The sequence below is a fragment of the Phascolarctos cinereus genome, unplaced genomic scaffold, assembly GCF_003287225.1.
Source record: "Phascolarctos cinereus isolate Bilbo 61053 unplaced genomic scaffold, phaCin_HiC Scaffold_3;HRSCAF=262, whole genome shotgun sequence".
In the NCBI taxonomy this organism is placed as follows: Eukaryota; Metazoa; Chordata; class Mammalia; order Diprotodontia; family Phascolarctidae; genus Phascolarctos; species Phascolarctos cinereus.
In genome coordinates, this window is record NW_027555736.1 from 76528625 (window position 1) to 76548902 (window position 20278).

At 41.0% G+C, this 20278-nt stretch overlaps 1 protein-coding gene across 50 annotated transcripts in view; it reads left to right on the forward strand.

Annotated features, from left to right (window-relative positions):
* SORBS1 (sorbin and SH3 domain containing 1) overlaps window positions 1-14417 on the forward strand; it is a 306881-nt gene extending 292464 nt beyond the window's left edge. For 32 of the 50 annotated variants that reach the window (XM_078150965.1, XM_078150953.1, XM_078150958.1 and 29 more), the window contains 4 exons: window positions 6015-6074; window positions 6627-6817; window positions 8233-8345; window positions 11184-14417. In XM_078150965.1, coding sequence (XP_078007091.1) covers window positions 6015-6074; window positions 6627-6817; window positions 8233-8345; window positions 11184-11251 — 432 coding nt within the window. In that variant the 3' untranslated portion in view covers window positions 11252-14417. The remainder of the gene's footprint in view (window positions 1-6014; window positions 6075-6626; window positions 6818-8232; window positions 8346-11183) is intronic. The other 18 variants (XM_020996940.2, XM_020996943.2, XM_020996933.2 and 15 more) reach the window with 2 other exon arrangements.
* The last annotated feature ends 5861 nt before the right edge of the window (window positions 14418-20278 follow it).

Genomic DNA, 20278 nt, shown 5'->3' on the forward strand with positions numbered 1-20278 from the left:
GACCGTGTAAGAGGTGATAAAGGCCAGAATTGGGTGGTGGCCCTGTGGCACATGTGAAAGATGTTATGAAAGTATAATTAACAAGGGTTGGCAACCAACTGGATAGAGTGGGTAAGGAAGACAGCTGAGTTGAGGATATTACAAACATAGGTGATTGGAAGGAGGGTAGTAGAAATAAGGCTGTTGAATGAGTCATAGATTAAAAGATGTTGGATTGCAGAAAAGTCAGCTTTATATTTCCTCTTAGCTTGAGAAGGGTTCCAGTGTTTAAAATGGAAAATTCTGTAGGCTGAGGTTATGAACCAAATGCACCAAGATGGTCAGTGATTTGACCTTTCATCATCCTAAGTACAGGGGGATTCTGGCCAAGGACTTTAGGTCTTTTTTAGAGAAGTTTCAGCCTCAGAATAGTGAGGAATAAATTAATTAAGAAATTAAAGGAAAGTACAGTCTTGGAAACAGTTACTTTATTATCATCCAGTAACCACTGAGTTTATATTTAAAGCTCAAGCTAATCTGTAGGGTTTTTTCACTTGTTGACAAGGGTTCTAGAAAGATCCATGACTCTGGGATAATATAGAAACTAAATACCTCTGTGACTGTAGGCAAGTCATTTCACTTCTGGGCTTGGTTCCTCACCTTTAAAATGAGGAGCTTGAATTAGTTCACCTTTAAGCACTTTCCCAGCTTATTATCTTCTAATCCAATGATCCATGAAGATTCCCAGGAGGGACAGGGCTGAGTCTTTGGCCCAATTCGTATTGACATGAACCTGAAGGCTCAAGGTCCAGCTAGAATTAGACCAGACCTGAGATTATAACTAACTGTCAAACATCATCTCATTTCCTCTAGATTCGTAGGCTTATAGAAGTTCGGTTTAGAGATCATATGGTACAATTCACTTTTTTTTTTTTTTACAGAGGAGGTGAGATCCAGATGGGTGGAATTATCAGGAAGACTGTGTTCAAAAAGGCTTAAGGGCAAAGGATATTTAGAGGGAAGAAGAGAGAAAGAAATAGGGAGATTCAAAGAGAGAGGAAGAGAAATCTAAAGAGGAAGGGACAGGGAGATCCCCAAGTAAGGAAAGAGTGCTGTTTCTAGAGTAATTCTAGAGCCAAGGAGAAGGCAAGTTTCAAAGTTTCTCTTTCTAGTCATACCTCCTCATGACTGCCATCTGTTTGCATTGTGTCTTTTGGCTTTGAGTCACTGGAACACATGCAGAAATGTGTAGAATAGAAAGCATGCTCATCAGACTTGGAGCACCCTATTGGGGCACCAGGGGGAGGAGGAATGAGCAGCCCTTTACCAAACATGATCAGATTTCAAAATGACCTTGGTAACTTGAAGAAGTCATCTGAAGAAGAGAGAACAAAGTACCTTAAACATTAGTGCTAGGTATCTTACATGGGTAAGGCGGGGGGAAGGAAATGTTCATATCTCAGAGGGGTCTCTGTGCAAACGAAAACAATCTGGTGTAATAATATCCATAATAATAGCTAACACTAATATAGTACCTTAAGGTTTGCAAAGTGCTTTACAAATATCTCATTTGAGCCTCACAACAATCTGAGAGGTAGAGCTACTATTATTCCCATTTTATAGATGAGGAAACTGAGCCAGACAGAGGTTAAGCCTTTTGCCCAGGGTCACATAGCTAATAAGTTTCAGAGGCTGGATTTAAACTTCCTGATGCCAGGTCCAGGGCTCTATCCTCTTCACCATCTCACGGACTTAATCTTAAACATGGAAGTGATCATGATTTTCTGTATAGGTGGTGGTGCTTTTTAAAATACCTTCTTATAGAGCAATGGAACCACAAAAAAAGAGAGCAGCCCAAACATGCGGCAGGAGTCCCCAGACATTGGGTTAAAGGCAGCACACACCTCAGTAAAGAAAGCAGCTAACCCAGTGAAGAGGCCAGCGATGGCCAATGATGGCACAAGAGTGGCTTCAACACCCCCAATAGTGATGCACAAGGCAGGGGTTTCATGAGTGGGTACCAAGGGTATAATAGAGATGGTGTGTCCAAATCTCTGACTAGAGGCAGGGCGTAGTCCTCACTGGAAGGTGGGTGTTATTGGACTCCTGCTAATCAGTTGAGGATACTAACCCATTCTTTGTTTTTGCACGTATTTTAATAAAGCCTGTTGTATGTCTCTGGTTCCTCCAAATAAGTGATACCTTGTATTTGTGTGTGACACCAGATTGTGTGACCTTGGGCAAATCAAGTAACATCTTAGTGCTCTTGGCAACTCTCTAATACCTTATGTTGCAGAAGAGTTGCCAACCTGCATTGGTAGAGGGAATTTCTTCATCTGGGAGTTCCCTATACTAATGAAATCTCAGGTCCAGTCCCTAGTCCCATTGGGGCACTTAGAAAGCCTTCTTTGATCCTGGTAGATATTCTGTTAGAGAAGCAGGGTGGGTATTAGCTTATCATGTGAGAAACCTGAAGCATGGAATGGCCCTTGTTCAGGTCATCTGCCACTTAGGCTAGAATCCACATCTCTTGACTCCTGCCCAGCATTTGTACCATTCTATCACATTAATAAAGATAATTATACTGATATTGATACTTAATCGGTTATGGGTTTAGGGTGACTGGGACTGTGCCAGAATTTAGAAAGGGCAAACATTCAACACAATTCTTTCTATTATAGGAAGCCAACTATAGTAATTAATATCCCCTCCTGCTCAATTGAATGAGTCTTAATTCTCATGTTATTTTTAATTACAGAGTTAAGATTTATTTTTAACTATTTAAAATTTTTTCAATGAATAGAGATCCATTTTCTCTTTCTCCCGTCCTCCCTTCCTCATTGAAAAAAACAAGCATAAATTACAAAGTTGACTTGCTTTATGTTACTTGACCTAGGCATCAGAATCGCTGATTTCATTTCTGCTATCCATAGGCTCAGAGCTAGTAAATGATAGTCATAGAAAATCAATGCTTTGTTCACTTTGTCATTTATATTTAATTTTAGGGTTGTACAATTTATGTGCCATGTCTTTTATCATTGTTATTTCGATGTATGTAGTATCATTAACTGTTCTATAAATTGGAGTAGTGACCAGTGTCTGCTCTAAAACTTATATTTCTCCTGATCTAATATAGTGTTCTGCATATAATGGGTGCTTCATGAATGCTTGTTAAATTGAATGATAAATTGCTTTTACTGAATATAGTAGTGGCAAGAGATGAAGGAGCATTTGTAGTCTTGTGCAGTCACCTCTAAAATTGTGGCAATGAGATGTGTTGTTACCATGTTGTCTGATGTATGTAAGAATGTTCCCAGGGACAGATCCCCTTATCGGAGGTTCCAGGTATCACTAAACATTTCTTTTTTCTGTTTTGTGAGGTCATAACTCCATGTTGCCCTTTCGTGGAATCTTATTTCCGTGGGCCCAACCTTCCTTGCTCTTTTTCCTTTTGCTGTGGAGGCAGGACCAGTTCAGCCTCCAAGGGAGGTGCCCAACCTTTGAGCCAACTTGCATGGTCTACCTGTATGCCTTCATGAAGGCATCAGTCTTATTATTTAAGCACATGATCACTCCAGACCAAGAGCCCTCACTGTCTACACTTCTTATCCACATCGAGAGAGAGAGAGACAGACAGACAGACAAAGAGAGATTTCCATTAGTTGTTAGGCAGCCATTATTGACCACCATCATTGACCATCCCTGGAAAGGGTTTCTGAGGCAGAGTAGGAAGCTTTCCATCCTGAGATATTTTTAGAAAACCATTGATAGCTACCAGGTCAAAAACAGTTTAAACCAGATGAGCTTGGGCTCTCTCCTATGATTTTGTGTTTCTGATATAAAAGGTAATCCCCTGTTTTGCCTGGAAGTCTCTCACTGCATGTGTCTGGTTGCCATATATGGGGACAGGGTGGGATGGAGATGCCTGTTTTGTAGCAAAGTCTACACACATTTGAATAAATATAGGCAGAGCACCTTTGGGTATCTAGATGTGCTTGTGGAAATGTTTGAATAAAAGCATCCAAGAGCCAAGCATGATGAGTATTAAAAATTTAACCTATCACTCTGCAATTATGTAGTCACTTTAACGCTTCCTAGTATATTGACGTCAGGAAAACTCTGGAATCAGTCATTTACCAGACACTGCATGCTTCCTGTTTTTGTTTACCTTCTCTTGAGGGCCTGTGAATTGTTTTGTTGTCAGCGGTGATGGTTTTGTTATCGTTTGGGTTTTGTTCTACATTGTTTCTGTGGAGTGGAGAGGAATGAGTATTTCCCATCAGAAGACTTGGGTTTGAATCTATATTCTACTATTAACTAGCCATATGACATTCAACAAATCATTTAAACATTCTAGGCCTAATTTTCCTCATCTATAAAGCAAGAATATGTGTGTGTGTGTGTGTGTGTGTGTGTGCATGTGTGTGTGTGGAGAGAAATGGACTAAATGACCTGTAAATTCCCCCCTATCACTAAAGTTGTGATCCTACGTTCCTATAAATAAAGTCCAGAGTCACTCTCTGAAGGGGGAAAAGAGAATTACTTCTTTAAAAAACAATCCCATAGGATGCAAAATTTTTATGTTTAGAGTAAAAGTTTGCTGGGGTTTAAATGTGTCAGAAGCTTGTTTGGCTCCTTGCTTGTAACTGTAGTAACTGTCTCACAGTTGTCAAGAAGCCCATTTAGGTGTATGTTCAGGGGTGGGGAATGTATGCAAAGTGCTTTGTAAACTTTAAAGCCCTCTACTAATAGCAGTCCTTAATATCATTACTCATCTAATTGGCTTTTAGCAGATTATTCTGGACCCATTTTTTGCAGGCCACTCCATACCAATACCCCCTCATTGAGTCACTCTATGAAAATGTAAAAAGAGAGACATTTTTCTTATTGGCCATTGAGTAAGACTTCCTAGAGATTCAGATGGAATCCTTTTAGAAGAAAAAAAAAGACTGTTCTGGACCCTCTTAAAAGTTTGTACCTAGAATATAGTACTACCACCTTTTTAGGCAGAATGGGTTAATACATAAAGTACTGGCTTTGCAGTCAGAAGATGTGGTTTTGAACCTTGGTTCTTAACTACTTTTGTAACCTAGGGCAAATTATTTCACCTGTCTGGGCCTCAGTACGGGATATGGATTGGGGGGAGATTGGCCTAGATCTTCTCCAAGATCCTTTCTAGCTCTAAAAGTTATGGACTATAAGATCAGTGTAATATTTATGACCGCTACTTCCATTAATGATGTCATTGTGCTCTCCTGGTGGCTTAATTGCAAAAATGTTTCACAGAGTGAAAATGAACACAAAGTATGTCTAAAGCCATGAAATAACTAGATATGTTGTTGCAATGTTCTCACACCACACCCGTGTGCGCACACACGCACACACACACACACAAACACACATGCACGTGCATGTGTGTTTGTGTGTGTGTGTGTGTGTGTGTGTGTGTGTGTGTGTGTGTGTGTGCGTGTTTCTGGGAACAGCTCCCTTCATTGGATGTTCTACATATTACTAAATGTTTCTTTAAAAGTTGCTACTCCTTAATTCTTTTAAAAAAGATACAAAACAGCACCCTCTCCCTCAAAGGAGAGATACAAGTGGTAAGGCAGAGCTCCCTTGCCTTAATTCTCAGCTCCTCCCCATGCATCAGTCCCAGCCTTGCTCTGAGCCAAGTAGCTATGTGGACATTAGCAAGACAGAGTAACAGGTTCCACCCAATTGTTCCATCTCTCCATTCTGTCAGCATTGTAGGGCAGTGTTGTTCACTCATGGTATCCACAGCTGTTCTCAGTTTTCCATTTCATTGCCTAGTGCTTGCTCTCTAACTCTTCCCATCATTGCTTTGTGTTTCTGCAACAATAGCTGGTGGTGTGTGCAGTGTCCAGTCCATGACCATGGGCCTTGGGAGGTCTCATGGTCTTGTGAATGGGATGGGGTTTGGTCTGTGTGTTTCTGCATCACGCTCTTTATTTTGAATTCTGACCAATATGACATCTGCTAAAATGTCTCCCTTATAATTTGCTTGGTGATCACAGCCTTCACATCATTCATTGAGCACAGGACCAGATCTCACAGAGTCTGAAAAGAGCTACGTGGTAAGACTGCCTGTTGAATAAGATTGTAGCTTGTTTAAAGAGAATACTTATTCCATCAAGTGATGGCTTGTCAGCCTGTAAAGCTACTGGCTACAGGAATGATAGTACTGTGGTTTAAAAAAAAAATGCAGGTTTTAGGGCTGCAAATAAAAGAGAGGAACTTAGTAGCAATAACATGGCCACTATATGTAAGAGTGGGATTGGATTAAATTCCTTAGTGCATGACTGGGTACCTCTCCTCACCTCCCCCTCCTGAAGTTATCCTGTTTTATAACAGCTACTCCCTGCTTACAGATTCTGCTGCTGCCTCTGCCACTAGTTTGAATGTTTATACTAAATCCACCCCTTTTCTGTATCTCACCTGTTTTTCCATGCTTACACCTGGATCCCTCCTGCTCTTCACTTCTGGATATGTTGTTGCCTGGATCTTCAACTCTGTTGTTTTCCTGGACTTCATCTGGAATGTCACATCTCTTCCTATCTCTTTCTCTCTTTTTTCCCCTTGTTGACCATTTTATGGGGGTTGCTGGATTTCCTGGGGCCACCTCACAGGAAGCAGTTTGCAATGAGATCATAAACATTGCCGAAAAGTCTGTTCATTACTGCAGTACTGTTTCTCATCCTCTTGACTTTCGTCACAAGGTGTCCCCTACTGACAATAAATCATCTCTCATCATTTCTCAGCAACCTCAAGCCCAGCAGCGAAGAACCACCTCTGACAGAAGTCAGAACCTACAGGATTTGTAAGTCACTTCAGCCTGCTATATCACTACTTTATCTGGATTATAGTACAAGAACTGACTTGCTTATATGCCTGTAAGACCCTAGTACTGACAGAGAGAAAGAGAGAGAGAGAGAGAGAGAGAGAGAGAGAGAGAGAGAGAGAGAGAGAAGAGAGAGAGAGAGAGAGAGAAAGAGGAGGAGGAAAAAAGAGAGACAGAGAAACAGAGAGATTAGCTAGACTGTGTGGTGCGGCAGCAGCTACAGGGGCATTTCTGAGAATTTTGAGTAAAGTGATTCCATTTCCAAAAGATGAGAAGCCATCAATACATCCTGTCTTCACAGACCCTACAAAGAGGAGGAGAGAGGATATGTCCCTAAAGTGAAGCACTTACTTCATACCTTTCTTTTGGCCCCAAGACAAGTCCTCTAGGACAGTATTGTTGGGGGAAAGTTATCAGGAAGGTCACAGATCAGGAGATACCTTTAATTTAGAATTTTCCCTGGTATCTCAGCTAGACACTGCTTTTCTTCTATAATTAGAATTGCAAGATATGGACAGATTGTTTAGCATAGTAACTTACATTATGAATTACCACACATTTTGGACATAGTGATTTGTATTGTAAAACATGAGTTAGAATGGCATAGTAGATGGAAAGTTGGCTATAAGGTCAGCAAGACTTGGGTTCAAATCCCGCTTCTGACTTCTAGTGACTGTTGTGACCCTAGGTGAATTATTTAACCTCTTAGAGAGCCAAACAACTTTCTAAGACTTTAAGTTGTGGAATGGGTGCTGATCTGTATTGGTAGAAAGAATTTCTTCACTGGGTGTTCCTTGTACTAATAAATTACGTATCACTCCTCTCTTTCCTTTCTTGCTTTTTTCTTTCCTCTCCCCCTACATAGAAAAAAAAAAGTGCACAAAACAATGCATTAACTCACAGTTTATCTGCAACTACCAGGAGGTCATTGATCCGAGAATATAAATGGCCCAAAACATTTTTGAACTTATCTTTCTATCTGAGTGAGATCATGTTTTAAAAAATGAGACAAAATTTTAGTAGCCTTGGCTTAGATATATTAATTCATGCTTGAAGATAAGCACGGAACAATTTTTTCTATGTTGACTGTCAGGTACCTGAGTTCTCTCAGAGCAAGGCCTTCCTGGGGATATTTCCTGAAACAGCTCTCCATGACCTCATAGTCTCAGTATCATTTGTCAAAAGAGGCCTTGCCACCCGCTGCCAGTGGTAAAACAACTGTAAGTGCTAAGATACCGAGGAAGCACGTAGATTAAGCAGTTTACTTCCCTGTTGATAATAGTGAAACAATAAAAAACTAGCAAACCAATCTTTGGTTAACTAGGATGATTTTTAAAAGGACCATCTTTGAGTCATCCCAGTAGGGTTCAAGTTACAATCTCTTTTTCTTTTAGCTATAGCTACCAAGCATTATATAGCTATAAACCACAGAATGATGATGAGTTGGAACTCCGAGATGGAGATATTGTGGATGTCTTGGAAAAATGTGATGATGGTTGGTTTGTTGGTAAGTAAATTTATCATCTTTGATTTTTTTTTTTTGAGGCACTTGGAGTTAAGTGACTTGATCGGGATCACACAGCTAGTAAGTGTTATGTGTCTGAGGCTGGATTTGAACTCAGATCCTCCTGATTCCAGGGCCAGTGCTCTATCCACTGCACCATCTAGCTGACCCCCCTTTGATCTCTTTTTCATAGAATCTTAAAGTAGGTTAGAACCCTAGGGGCCATCTTATTCAACCTCCTACCCCATGGACAATCTCTGATAATGAGTCATCTTGAACCTACTTGAACAAATCCTGTGATGGAAGATTCACCACTTCCTGAGGCAGCCCATGGGGCCTCTCTGATTATTAGAAAGTTCTTTCTCATGTTGAAATTGGTCCTAAATAGACTTCCTGTAATTTATGCTCATTGGTCTAAGTTTGGCCTCCTATGGCCACACAGAATAAATCTAATCCCTTTCCCGTGTGGTTACTCTTCAAATATTTGAAGACCAGCTGCCATGCCCAGGGAAGTCATCTTTTCCATGGGTTAAACAATGGCTTCAACCACTTGTTATACGAGACAGGCTCATATCCTTTCATCATTCTTGCCACCTTCCTCTGGTTGAGCTCTGGCTTGGCCGTGTCCTTTTTTATTTCTTTTTCCTTTTTTTTGAGGCAATCAGGGTTAAGTGACTTGCCCAGGGTCACACAGCTAGTAAATGTCTGAGGCCAGATTTGAACTCCTGACTTCAGGGCCAGTGCTCTGTCCACTGCACCACTAGCTGCCCCATGGCTCTGTCCTTCTTAAAATGTGTCGTGCAGAACTGAACACAATGGTCCATTTGTTGTCTAAACAGTGAAAAGGGCAGTGGGCCTGTCACTTCTCCAGTTCCAAAGCCAAGATGTTTGGCCTTAAGTGTCTATTTTCATTTCTTTTCAACAAACTTTCACATTTCACTAAAACACCAAGTTAGTTAGTGTTCGGATATCAGCACAAGAAGTGTTGGCCTGCTGCAAGATCCAGGCACACTTCTAAAAGTTCAAATACATTATTCCTGGTCGCTAATAGATTTAATTAAAGTAAACATCTTAGTTAAAATAAACTAATGATTAGTTCTTACAAAAGAAATCCAAACTAGAACCTAAAGCTAATTAACAGTGTTGCCTGGCACTATTTTTTTGTGCAGTGTGAGTGTGTGTGTGTGTGTGTGTGTGTGTTTGTGTATGTGTATGTGCATACTTTGCCTTATAGATGTATGAATGCAAGGTCCCAAACTGCTTACTGCATTTTTAAGCTTTAACACTTTCAATAAGCTCTTATGTATTACTAACTATGTGACCCTGGGCAAGTCATTCAACTTCAAGGGCCTCACCAAGAAGAAAAAAAAAGCCGTTATTTAATAGCTTAAATAAACTGGTAAAGTTTAAAACTGCACTAAGTTTTTTGGGACTCCCTATATGTTGTGAGAGAATCAAAAATATCTAATTGGAAGTCAAGCATTAGGTCACTGAATAGTTGAGGCCTTGCCTGTGCTTGAATTTTCTCACCCCTAAAAAAAAATAGGATCAAAAAATATTTTAATATTTAATTATTTAATATTTTTTAATATTTTCTCCCTAAAGATTAAATAAAGAAAAGCAATTGAATATTTTTTAATGCCTTGAAGATAAACAATACTAGAAAATGTCATTTCTTGTGTTTTAACCCAGATTCCTGGAGGTTTCCACCTTCGCTGGAAACTCTAGATTCAAGAAGAATTTGAAACTGTATTGGGACAAAAGTTCTTGAATCTCTGAGATGTTTTCAAGTAGAGGGTCTTCTCAGATCACACACATTGGGGACCAGTTTACTCGACTACTCTGATTAAGACCACCTCTGAAGCTAAGATTAGCCAGACAAGCTCTTTACTCAGAGACATAGGAAATATCCATCCCCAATCTTAGGGGGAAGGGCAGTGATTCAGATCCAAAATGGAGGCAGCTTTGCGGCTAGACCTTTTATGGCCTATGGAGACAATCTAGGCTGACCAATAGAAGACTGAGGAAGGAATTCTGGGCTTAGGACTGGACCTTGCACAGCTCAGAGTGATTTCTCCCCCTCCAGTGAGGAAGGGTACTGAGCTAACGGGCTTTAAAATGGTATTTTTATCATGGTGATACTCTTGGTTATTTAAAATAGGAAAAAAAATACCCTCTGGTATGTAGTGGGAAGCCTGTGGAAATAAGAGTCAGACCTGAGTTCAAGTTTTGGTCCCACCACCTATTAGGAAGCAAGTCACTTAACTTAGTTTCCTCACCCATAACGTGGGAATGATTATGTATATACTGCCCACATTGTAGGATAAGTGTAAAGCTCAAATGAGATCATGGATGTGAAAGGGCCTTACAAACTGTAGAAATGTACATGATAATTTTGTTGTTTTTTGAGGGAATAGCAAGGAATATATTTGAAAGGAATAGCAGGTTGTACATAATAGATTTGCAGTTTTATGTACAATCATCTTTTTTGTTGTACTGTGTTGATGGAAATGCTTATTTTATTCCATACACTAAAAATATAATTCAAACAAAAAACAAACTGTCAAGCTCTATACAAATATCAGGCAGCACTGGCATTTGGGTATGATATGGACAGAGCACTGACCTTGAAGTCAAGAAGACTTGGTGTCCAAACCCCACCTGTGCCACTTAACTAGCTGTGATGTTACTGTAGTCTTGTCTCAGTGGTCCTGGAGCTAATTAAACTGAGCCAGGAACTCTTCCCAGAATTTGCAAAACCAAAAAGCCTGCCCCACCCAAAGTAAGAAAGTCCTACCTCCCCAACTCACACGTTCTTGTTTCCTGTTTATTTGTCTGTAGGTACTTCCAGAAGAACAAGACAGTTTGGTACTTTTCCTGGCAACTATGTAAAACCTTTATATTTATAAGAAGCCTGAGAACCCGTGATTGTTTTTTATTGGTGGATGAAACACGGAACACAAAGCAATCTCTTTATCTCAGTGTTGAATCAATAAGTCGGTTAGTGCAAGGATGAAGTAAGAAGTCTTAGAGAGACTTGGGGAAGTGTTGGATTTAAAGCATGAGCCTCCTAGGGCCTTGCACAGTGCTTGGCTCATAGCAGACTTCAGCAAATGTTTTCTTCAATGAATGAATGAATGTATGTATGTGCGAATGAACTAGGGCCCAGGTATTTGCTGGGCAGTGAGAAGCAAGCCAGACTTCTAGTTTACATAACTGCCTTTTTAAGCCCCGCTAGGCCTCCCTCTCACCTTCCTGTGGTGAGCCGACATGGAACTGAAGGAAAGACTCAAGTAGCCCCTCATCCTCTGTGTTTGGAGGCCAGTTCAGTTCTAGCTCAGTCCTAGGAGTGTTGGTCTAAGTTGTGTGAAACTGAGGGATTCATTTGATTCTGAAGCAACCCAGAGAAGACCCAAGGAAGCCAGATCTGGTCCAGTCTTACCTTAAAGTTTGGGGGTCTGATCTTTATTGAGTGCCTCTCTAATCTGCCCCAGAGCAGGTTTAGAAGACGGGCTATCCATTTGAATGCCCCAAAACTCATCAGACCAGACTTTCCAGGGCTATTCTGGACCAGACCTGTCCCAACTTGGACCCACACTCTTGAGACTCTAGTGGGAAGGATAGGGGTAGTAGAAATAAGGTACCATTCTGTGAGGGACTACACTCTTTCACCCCCATCACCTCCACACATCCCAATGTTCTGACAATAAAGCATGTAGCGTTTGCGTGTGAGAGTTGGAGGAAGTAGATCAGAGGGACACAGATTTTCATCTGATTAAAGTAAAGTTGATCTGTAGCTTATTGGGGTAACATGCAACCAGTCACTATCCATGTATACATATATATGTATATAACCTTGGAATTTTTACTAGGTTACCTTACCTTCAGAGATGCCAGGTTTTAATTTGTTTGATGACTATCACCAATATTTCCTAGCATATCATATGTAGAGCACTGGAATGTTCAAGGATATTTCTTACAGAAAACGAAGAATTGCATTCAGAGGAAACCTTCAGAGTTATTTTGATCTAGCCAAATCAATCACAAATCGCATTGCTTTGACCTGTCCTTGGAGCAGAGCAGGTAGTTGTCCTGAGCTTGTACTCTGCTGGCTGCATTTTATGCCACCATCTATTGGAGGACCAGAGTTCCTTGTCCCTCTGCCTGCATGGGAAGAGTTAATCCCTCAGAGCCAGAATCAGGGAGGGAGCCATCCAAACACTACATTTGCACCAGGCAGCCCATGACTGTGGATGCATAAATGAGGGCTAACAGAACCATATGCATGAAAGGAGTTCACTGCTGGGAAGGTAGAGTAATATCTCCTTGAGTTCACCCATTGTCCCCTCAGATATGGGTGATCCCTGGCATTGCTACAGTTCCAGTGGAGAATGTAAATACAGTAAGCTTCAGCTCTCTGGACGTATATAGTCACTCCATCATTACACTAGCCCTGTGTGTACTCTGTTGCTCCACAGTTTATTTCACCCCCTACTCCCCATATAGGACACATCCTAGGCAAAATTTGGAGGGGGTAAATAGGTCCCATTTTGTACCCCATTCCATACCTCAGTGGTGTCTTCTCACCCCCAGGGCCCTAATACTCCTCCTCTATCTTCCACCTTATAAAAACCTGTTCTCAGGAAAGAACTGACAAATTCATTCACAAAGACCTGTAAATGACTAGTAAGATTCAATCTGTTACCCCTTCCAAGGAAATTTGCACTTTAACAAGGCAAGAAGCCTTAATCAAAGGAATGAAGCTCCAGTGGGAAAACTTCAGAATTGGTAGGCGAGAAACTACCAGGCAAGGGGAGTCCGTTTGATGCCTCAGAAGTCATGCCACATGGGCAGCCACTGCCACCACATAGTAGGAATACTTTTTATTTTTGGCATCTCGCTCTGCAGGGAATGTAGTAAAAGCACATGTGTGTACATGTGCACAGGCACCCGCATGTCCATTCATTTCAGCACTATGGCATTAGGATTCACTTTGAAGTGGAAGTCTTACATTGGATAATTATTTTCCTGATCTGTTTTGGATGCAGACTGTTATTGATGCTAACTTCCAACACCTCTAGGAATACAGCTAGAGAATCAAACCAATTTGTAAAGCTACATTTCACACATAATGCCAGTGACATATATTTGTATGTCTCTGGAACCTCTAGTTTGTCTCCCATATTTTCCCATATGTTTAATAATAAGGAAAAAAACTCTAAAATTGCATCAAATTTCAGCTTCCTACATATCACAGAACAAGTAGCGTCAAAATTTCTAGTGGCTACTTTGTCTTGAGACATTTAGGAATACAAAATACTTATTTTTATGCTTATAATATTTATACAGGTTTATTAATAGCAAGTACGCCTAACTGATAGCATGATTTGCAATGCATTTTGATATCTTCCCCACGCCGTGGGGTCTAAAAATGACATCAACTGAAAAATCACTTATCTTTCGCAGTCTCTCTGGGATCACTAAAAAAAAGAAATCATATCCTCAAGAAGGGGGACTGTACATATGTATATTTGTATAGACCATGTACTTACCTTGTATAGAAAAAATAATTTTAACAATTTGAGTGAAAGGAAGACAGTAAGGAAGTCATTAAGGTCTTTTTTTTTTTTTGCATTTTTATTTAAGTGAAGGAATTCCAAGCTAACCCCTATGGATTTTTTTTTTTTTAGCACAAGAAGACACTTGTAAAATGTTACAGCTTTTAAATCATCATCATTGGGGGGAAGGGCAGTAACTCTTATCCTCATTTATGAATTTTGAAAATTTTTTCCTTTGCAGTCTTGTTTCCCTGCAGTAATATTTAGTCCTGTTGCTAGAATAGGTTAATATGCAAATTATATTCTGAAAGAAAAAATAAATGACTTTCTATGTAACCAGTTAATTTAAAGGATTGCCATTGAAACAACACGCAGAGAGCATGTACTATACAGACACAGATCTTGTGTTCATTTATTTTTCTTTATTGCAGTGGATTATGGTTTATTTGATAATAAATAGACGTGTTGAATTACTGCTACATTTCCTGTACAGATTATTTAATAAACCTTATTCCGATTTGTGTGGTACACTTTCATTCTTATCTATTAAGGTTTCTTTCTTCCCTTTCATTGCTGATTCCCAATATACATGCTGGCTTCTCCAGCTTCCTAAGTGCTATTCTAGTCTTCATTCCTTGTGATTGGGCTTCTGCTCATGTCACGCCTCTTACACTGAGAGTGACTTAGCACAGTTCCTAGTACATAGTAAGTGCTTGCTGAATGCTCATGTTTGTTGACTTATTGTGTCTCCATGGTTACCAGCGATGAGTTCTTTATGTAATTTAAGGCCTCATCCATCTCCACTTCTTTTCGCTGTGTAACATCTTGGCCACCTACTCCTAAATAAATACACTGGCCAATCACAAGATGTAAATCATGACTATCAGAGCTATATTATAAAAAAGGATTTCACTCTCCTTCCTTGGTTTCTATAATGATGCATTTAATTTTTTTTCCACCATCTTTTCTGTTTCTGGGTTTGTTCCTACTCTCTCTTCTCAGTCTCTTACCTATGGATGACTCCCAGGATTCTGTTTCTGTCTCTGTCTCTGATCTTTTCTCTCTCTGGTCTCTCCTTCTGTGGGATATGGTTACAATATGCTTCTGTGATCAAAAAGATCAAGTAAATTCGGGGCACTATTAGGAACAATGTAAATAGTAATTATCTTCACCTTCCAATAACCACCATACTTTATGAAGCCGTGGTTGGCACATCAAGAAAACAATGTAATCAAAGGCGATCTCAGTTTCCTTATTGGTAAAACAACAGTATTGATGATATCCAAGAATCATTCAGGACCAGAGAAAAATGACTAAAATAGCTGAGGGGATAAGGGACCCTGTTTTAAGTGGATGAACTAACAGGATGACAATGGCCAGGAGGAAGAAGACAATATCAAAGTCTATGGAGACTATAGAAGAAGGGATGAGTATGGATTTGACCACCAAATCCTAGAATACCACTCGATCAATAAAGGCTAAGTGCCTGCTATGTGCTAGGCATTGTACAAAGTGTTGGGGATACAAAAAGAGGCAAAAGGTAGTCCTTGCCCTCAAAAAGCTCTCAATCTATACCAGTAGTGGCTCTTACTACATAAGACTTTAATGAGGCAGTTTAAGAACAAATTGCTCATTCAGCTGCAAGGTGATCAAGGTTGAAAAAAAATATTTGAGAAGGATTTAGCTAAATTCATGGATGATAGATCCCTAAGGAGTCATTTAAGGGAAGCTAAGAAGAGAGGTAACTGGCCTACTGGATAGAAGGCTGGCCTTAGCATACCTACAGCTGAATTGCCAAAGACCAGTGAGACTAGGAGTTGGGTGAAGCTGGGTGAAATCATAGGTCTACAGAAAACAAAAATAAAAGAATGCTCAAGGTTTTGTCATTTCAAAAGCAAAAAAAAAATAGTAGAATGGGGGAGAATTCTAGAATGGGTGGGGAGAAGATAATGGCATAAGCAAAGGCCGCAGTGAGGAAATAGCTGAATGGGTACAATTTAATTCAACAACAAACATGTATTAAGTACTGATTATGTACAAAATACTGCGGTAGGTACTGGGGATACAGAGAAGAGAAAGGATACAGTCAGGAAGGAGATGACATCTACACATGTCATAATCCAAGATTGGATGCTCTAGAGGACAGGAAGACACCCAGAGAAGGGAAATCAAACTGTGGTGGGTGGGTGCCTATAGAAGGGGAGAATATGAGATTAGGCTGGAAAGGTGTGGTGGCCTACACTGTGGAGGCTCTTAAATACCAGGCTAAGAAATTTGAACTTTGTCCAGTAATCTATGGAGAGCCATTGAAGGGTCTGAGCAGAGTAGTTACCCTATCACATGTGAAAAAGAAAGATAATTTTGGCAGTGGTCTCATGGATAGTTGATTGAAAGTTGGCAGGACTGGAAGCAAGTAGACCAGCGTCTGCAATCCAGATGGTTAGAAGTGATGGTAGCAATCAGAAAAAGAAGACATCAATTCAAAAGATTTGGGAAGTATAATTGATGGGAATTGGTAACAATATGAGAGGTGAGGGATAGGAGTAAGAAAAAAAGAGGCATCAAGCGTAGATGACTGTATGTATGTTGGGGTCATTGACAAATAAGGTCAGAAAAAGGAGCAGGTTCGGCGTGTTACTAAAGAATAAATTCTTTATTGGATATGCTGAGTTGAAGGTTCTGCTGGCACGTCCAGGAGAGGGTGGGTAGTAGTCAGTCCAAAGTGTAGTAGTAGAGCTCAGGATTAGAGATTTTGACTTGGGAGGCATCAAGGTAGTAACCGAATCTGTGGAAATGAATGAGCTTACTAAGAAGAGAGTATTGGGGAAAAAAAAAAGACAAGTCAAAGATGGATTTTGGGAAATAGCCACTCAAAGGGGACAGGAGGTGGAGTTAAAGAAGGTATGATCAGAGACATAGGATGAGAACCAGGAGAATGAAGTTCCTATCTGATCCTGAGTCAGAAATGTTCATTCCTTTCTCTGACTAGCCCACTGCTAACTCCCCACACCTCCCCTACCTGGAATGCATGCAATTTAGAATCCTTTTCTTCTTTGAAGGCTCAGCTCATGTGCCACTGCCTAGGCTAAGCTTTGCCTACTCCCCACGGTGGTTAGTACTTTCTCCTTCCTTAAGCAATTGTGTCTATACTTAGCTGTTTACATGAATTCCATCATCCAGTGGAATCTAAGCTCCCATAGAGAAGGCGCTATTTTTGTTTTCTTTTTATCTCTATTGCCTAGCACATTGCTTTACACATGGTAAGAGGCAAAGGAAGGGAACAAGGATTTAGTCATCACTTATGCTATATGTCAGGCATTCACAAATGCATTCACAAGTGCTTCACAAATATCTCATTTGATCCTCACAGGAACCTCACAGGTAAGTGCTATTGTTATCCCATTTTACAGTTGAGGAAACTGAGGCACACCAGAGGTTAGGTGACTTGTTCAGGGTCACACAGCCAGTGAGTGTCTGAGGCTGAAGCTGAACTCAGGTCTTCCTGACACTGAGTCCAGCACTCTATCCACTGAACTGCCTCTAGCAGATGCTTAAAAAATGCCAGTTGATTATACTTTAAACCTCAATTTTGTACTCTAATTACAGTACGTTCTATTCTACACAATAACGATTTGATTCTATTGCATAGTTAGTATATGTCCTAATTCTCCCCTCTTGCCACTCCCTCTCATTACAAGCTCTAGGAGGTCCAGGGCCACGTCTTAATTCTCTTTAAATCTCTTCCAAGACCCAGGACAGTGTTTTGCACTTATTACATCTTGTTCAGTAATTGTTGAATGAATGATGAATTAGTGAATCATGTTCTTTCTTCCATGGAATGTTTCTCTGGGCCATTGTCAGAGACAGAACATTGGTCTTGAGGGACATTGACGGGGCCAGTGTGGAATTTATTGTTAAATTTAGTCTTATAAGTTTAGGGGTATGTCACCAGAATAGAGAGGAAGGAGACAATAGGAAAGGCCAGGAGTGGGGACCCTGAGGCCTGAGGGCCACGTGAGGAACTGCAGGCTCCCAGTTCTGTAAAATTCGGATTCAGTCAAAAGGCTGCACTTAAGGACCTAGAAGGCCACATATGGCCTTAAGGCTTCAGGTCTCCCCCCCACCCCCATCCTGATTCCCCTGGAAAGGCCCTTGATCTTCTAGAGATCAACATGGGAAGTGAAAGAATCATAGATTTAGAGGGAGAAAGAACTTTAGAGGTCGCTGAGTCCAACATCCTCCCTTTACAAATGTAGAAACTGAAGCCTAGGGAAGTAAAATGATTAACATTATAAACTGCAGGACCTACTGGAATTTATAATGGCAGGGAGGGACAGGAGGGGAGAATTAGGACATATATACAAGGACACATGGATAGAATAAATGGCATAACTGTAATTTGAACTCAGATCCATTGAAGCTCAATCCAGGACCCTGCACACTGTATCACAGCCCTGGAAAGCCTGGGACTAGATCCATCTTTATTCCCAAAATAACACGATTTAATCCAACAATTATTGAGTCTACTATGTGTGAGGCACTGTGTTTCTAGGTCCTCATCTTCTAAAATCCCATCTTCTGTTCTGCTCTTCCAATGGCCTACCCCTGTAAAGAATACTGGGAATAGCATGAGATTTATTGAGGTTCATATCCATCAGATCAAGTGAGAGATGATTTAGAAGCTGATTCAAAGGTTTGGAAGCAGCAAACCTGGGCCCTAATTATAGAAAGGTCAATTAGGCCTTTACCTGGCCTCCAGTGTGGTGAACTTTTGCACATATGGAAGAGAAGAGTGTAAGATTAGGCTGCAAAGGTCGGGTAGTGCCAGACTGGGGACGCCAGAGGCTTAGAACCTAAACTGCACCAATTCTTGGTGGTGGTGGTGGTGGTGGTTGTTCTTCTTTTTGCAAAGCAATGGGGTGATGTGACTTGCCCAGGGTCATACAGCTAGTAAGTGTCAAGTGTCTGAGGTCAAATTTGAACTCAGGTCTTCCTGAATCCAGGGCTGGTGCTTTATCCACCATGCCACCTAGCTGCCCCTCACTTAGTTCTTTAGGTCACTGCCATCATACATGAGCCTGGAAATCCTTGTTCTGTGGGAGGGAAGTGGCTAGGCAAAGGTAAGTAAGTGGGCGGGAAGATGGATGCCGAGAGAATGTGAGAAAAGTGGGTGAGGTATATGGAAGCCGCCTTGTCGCTTGGAGTCCTGACCCCATGATCTGGCAGCTCCAGGGAAGTCTGGCTCTGCTTTATGGGTGGGACTGTCCTCCCTCCACTAGAGTTATAAATAGGCCAGCCATGGTATCAACACTTGGCAGACACTTGGGGAAGGCAAACCACAAGTGAGGAAATAGATTTGGTGGGAGGAAGGGAGCTTAAGAAAGTAGACAATGGAAGGAATGAAATAATGGAGGACTATGGGAAAGTAACCCTTTATCCTTCTCAAGCACCTGAGTATTACATATATATATATACCCTCAGGGAGTCTGGGACAGCTAGGTGGAACAGAGGATAGAGCACCCAGTCTAGAATCAGGAAGACCTGAGTCAAATTGACCTGGGACACTGACTAGCTGTATGACCCTGGGCAAGTCACTTAATCCTGTTTGCCTCAGTTTCCTCATCTGTAAAATGAGCTGGAGAAGGAAATGACAAACCATTCCAGTATCTTTGCCAAGAAAACCCCAAATGTGGTCACAAAGAGTCAAACACTGAAATGACTGAACAACAAGGGAGTCTGAGCAGTAATGGGTTAAATGGTGGGGGAGAGAATGTAGGAGAGGGTCTCAAAGTGCTTGAGAGATAATGTAGAAGCCAAAGCCCCACAAGGAGCAACCGAGAGCCATAATCGGAAAAGCCTTTCTTCTCTTGCCAACGTTTTTCTCTTGTGTGGCTTCCGCCAAGGCCATGAGAAGGCACTAATCAGATGAAGGTACAGGGCAGAGACCAAGCCACCTTAGAAAGCTAAGCTCTTTCTTTGGAACTGGGAAACCTGAGCTACCAGGAGGAACTCATAGCTAAGGAGACAGGCAGCTGGGGCAAAGGTTCAGAGACAATTAAAACTGGTCTTTGTCTGCTGCAGCCACCTTATGACCAGAAGGGAGGCAGAGAAGAAAGGTTGGCTCTTTTGCAGCCTTTTCCTCCATTAGATTGTAAGCTCCTTGAGGGTAGGGACTTTTGCTTCTTTTTGGGTCCCCAGCACTTAGCACAGTGCCTGGCACATGGTAGGCCCTTAATAAATATTAGTTGATGATTGTTGTTTAGTCATTTCAGTTGTGCCTGACTCTTTGTGACTTCATTTGGGGTTTTCTTGGCAAAGATACTGGAGTGGTTTACCATTTCCTTCTCCAGCTCATTTTACAGATGAGGAACTGAGGCA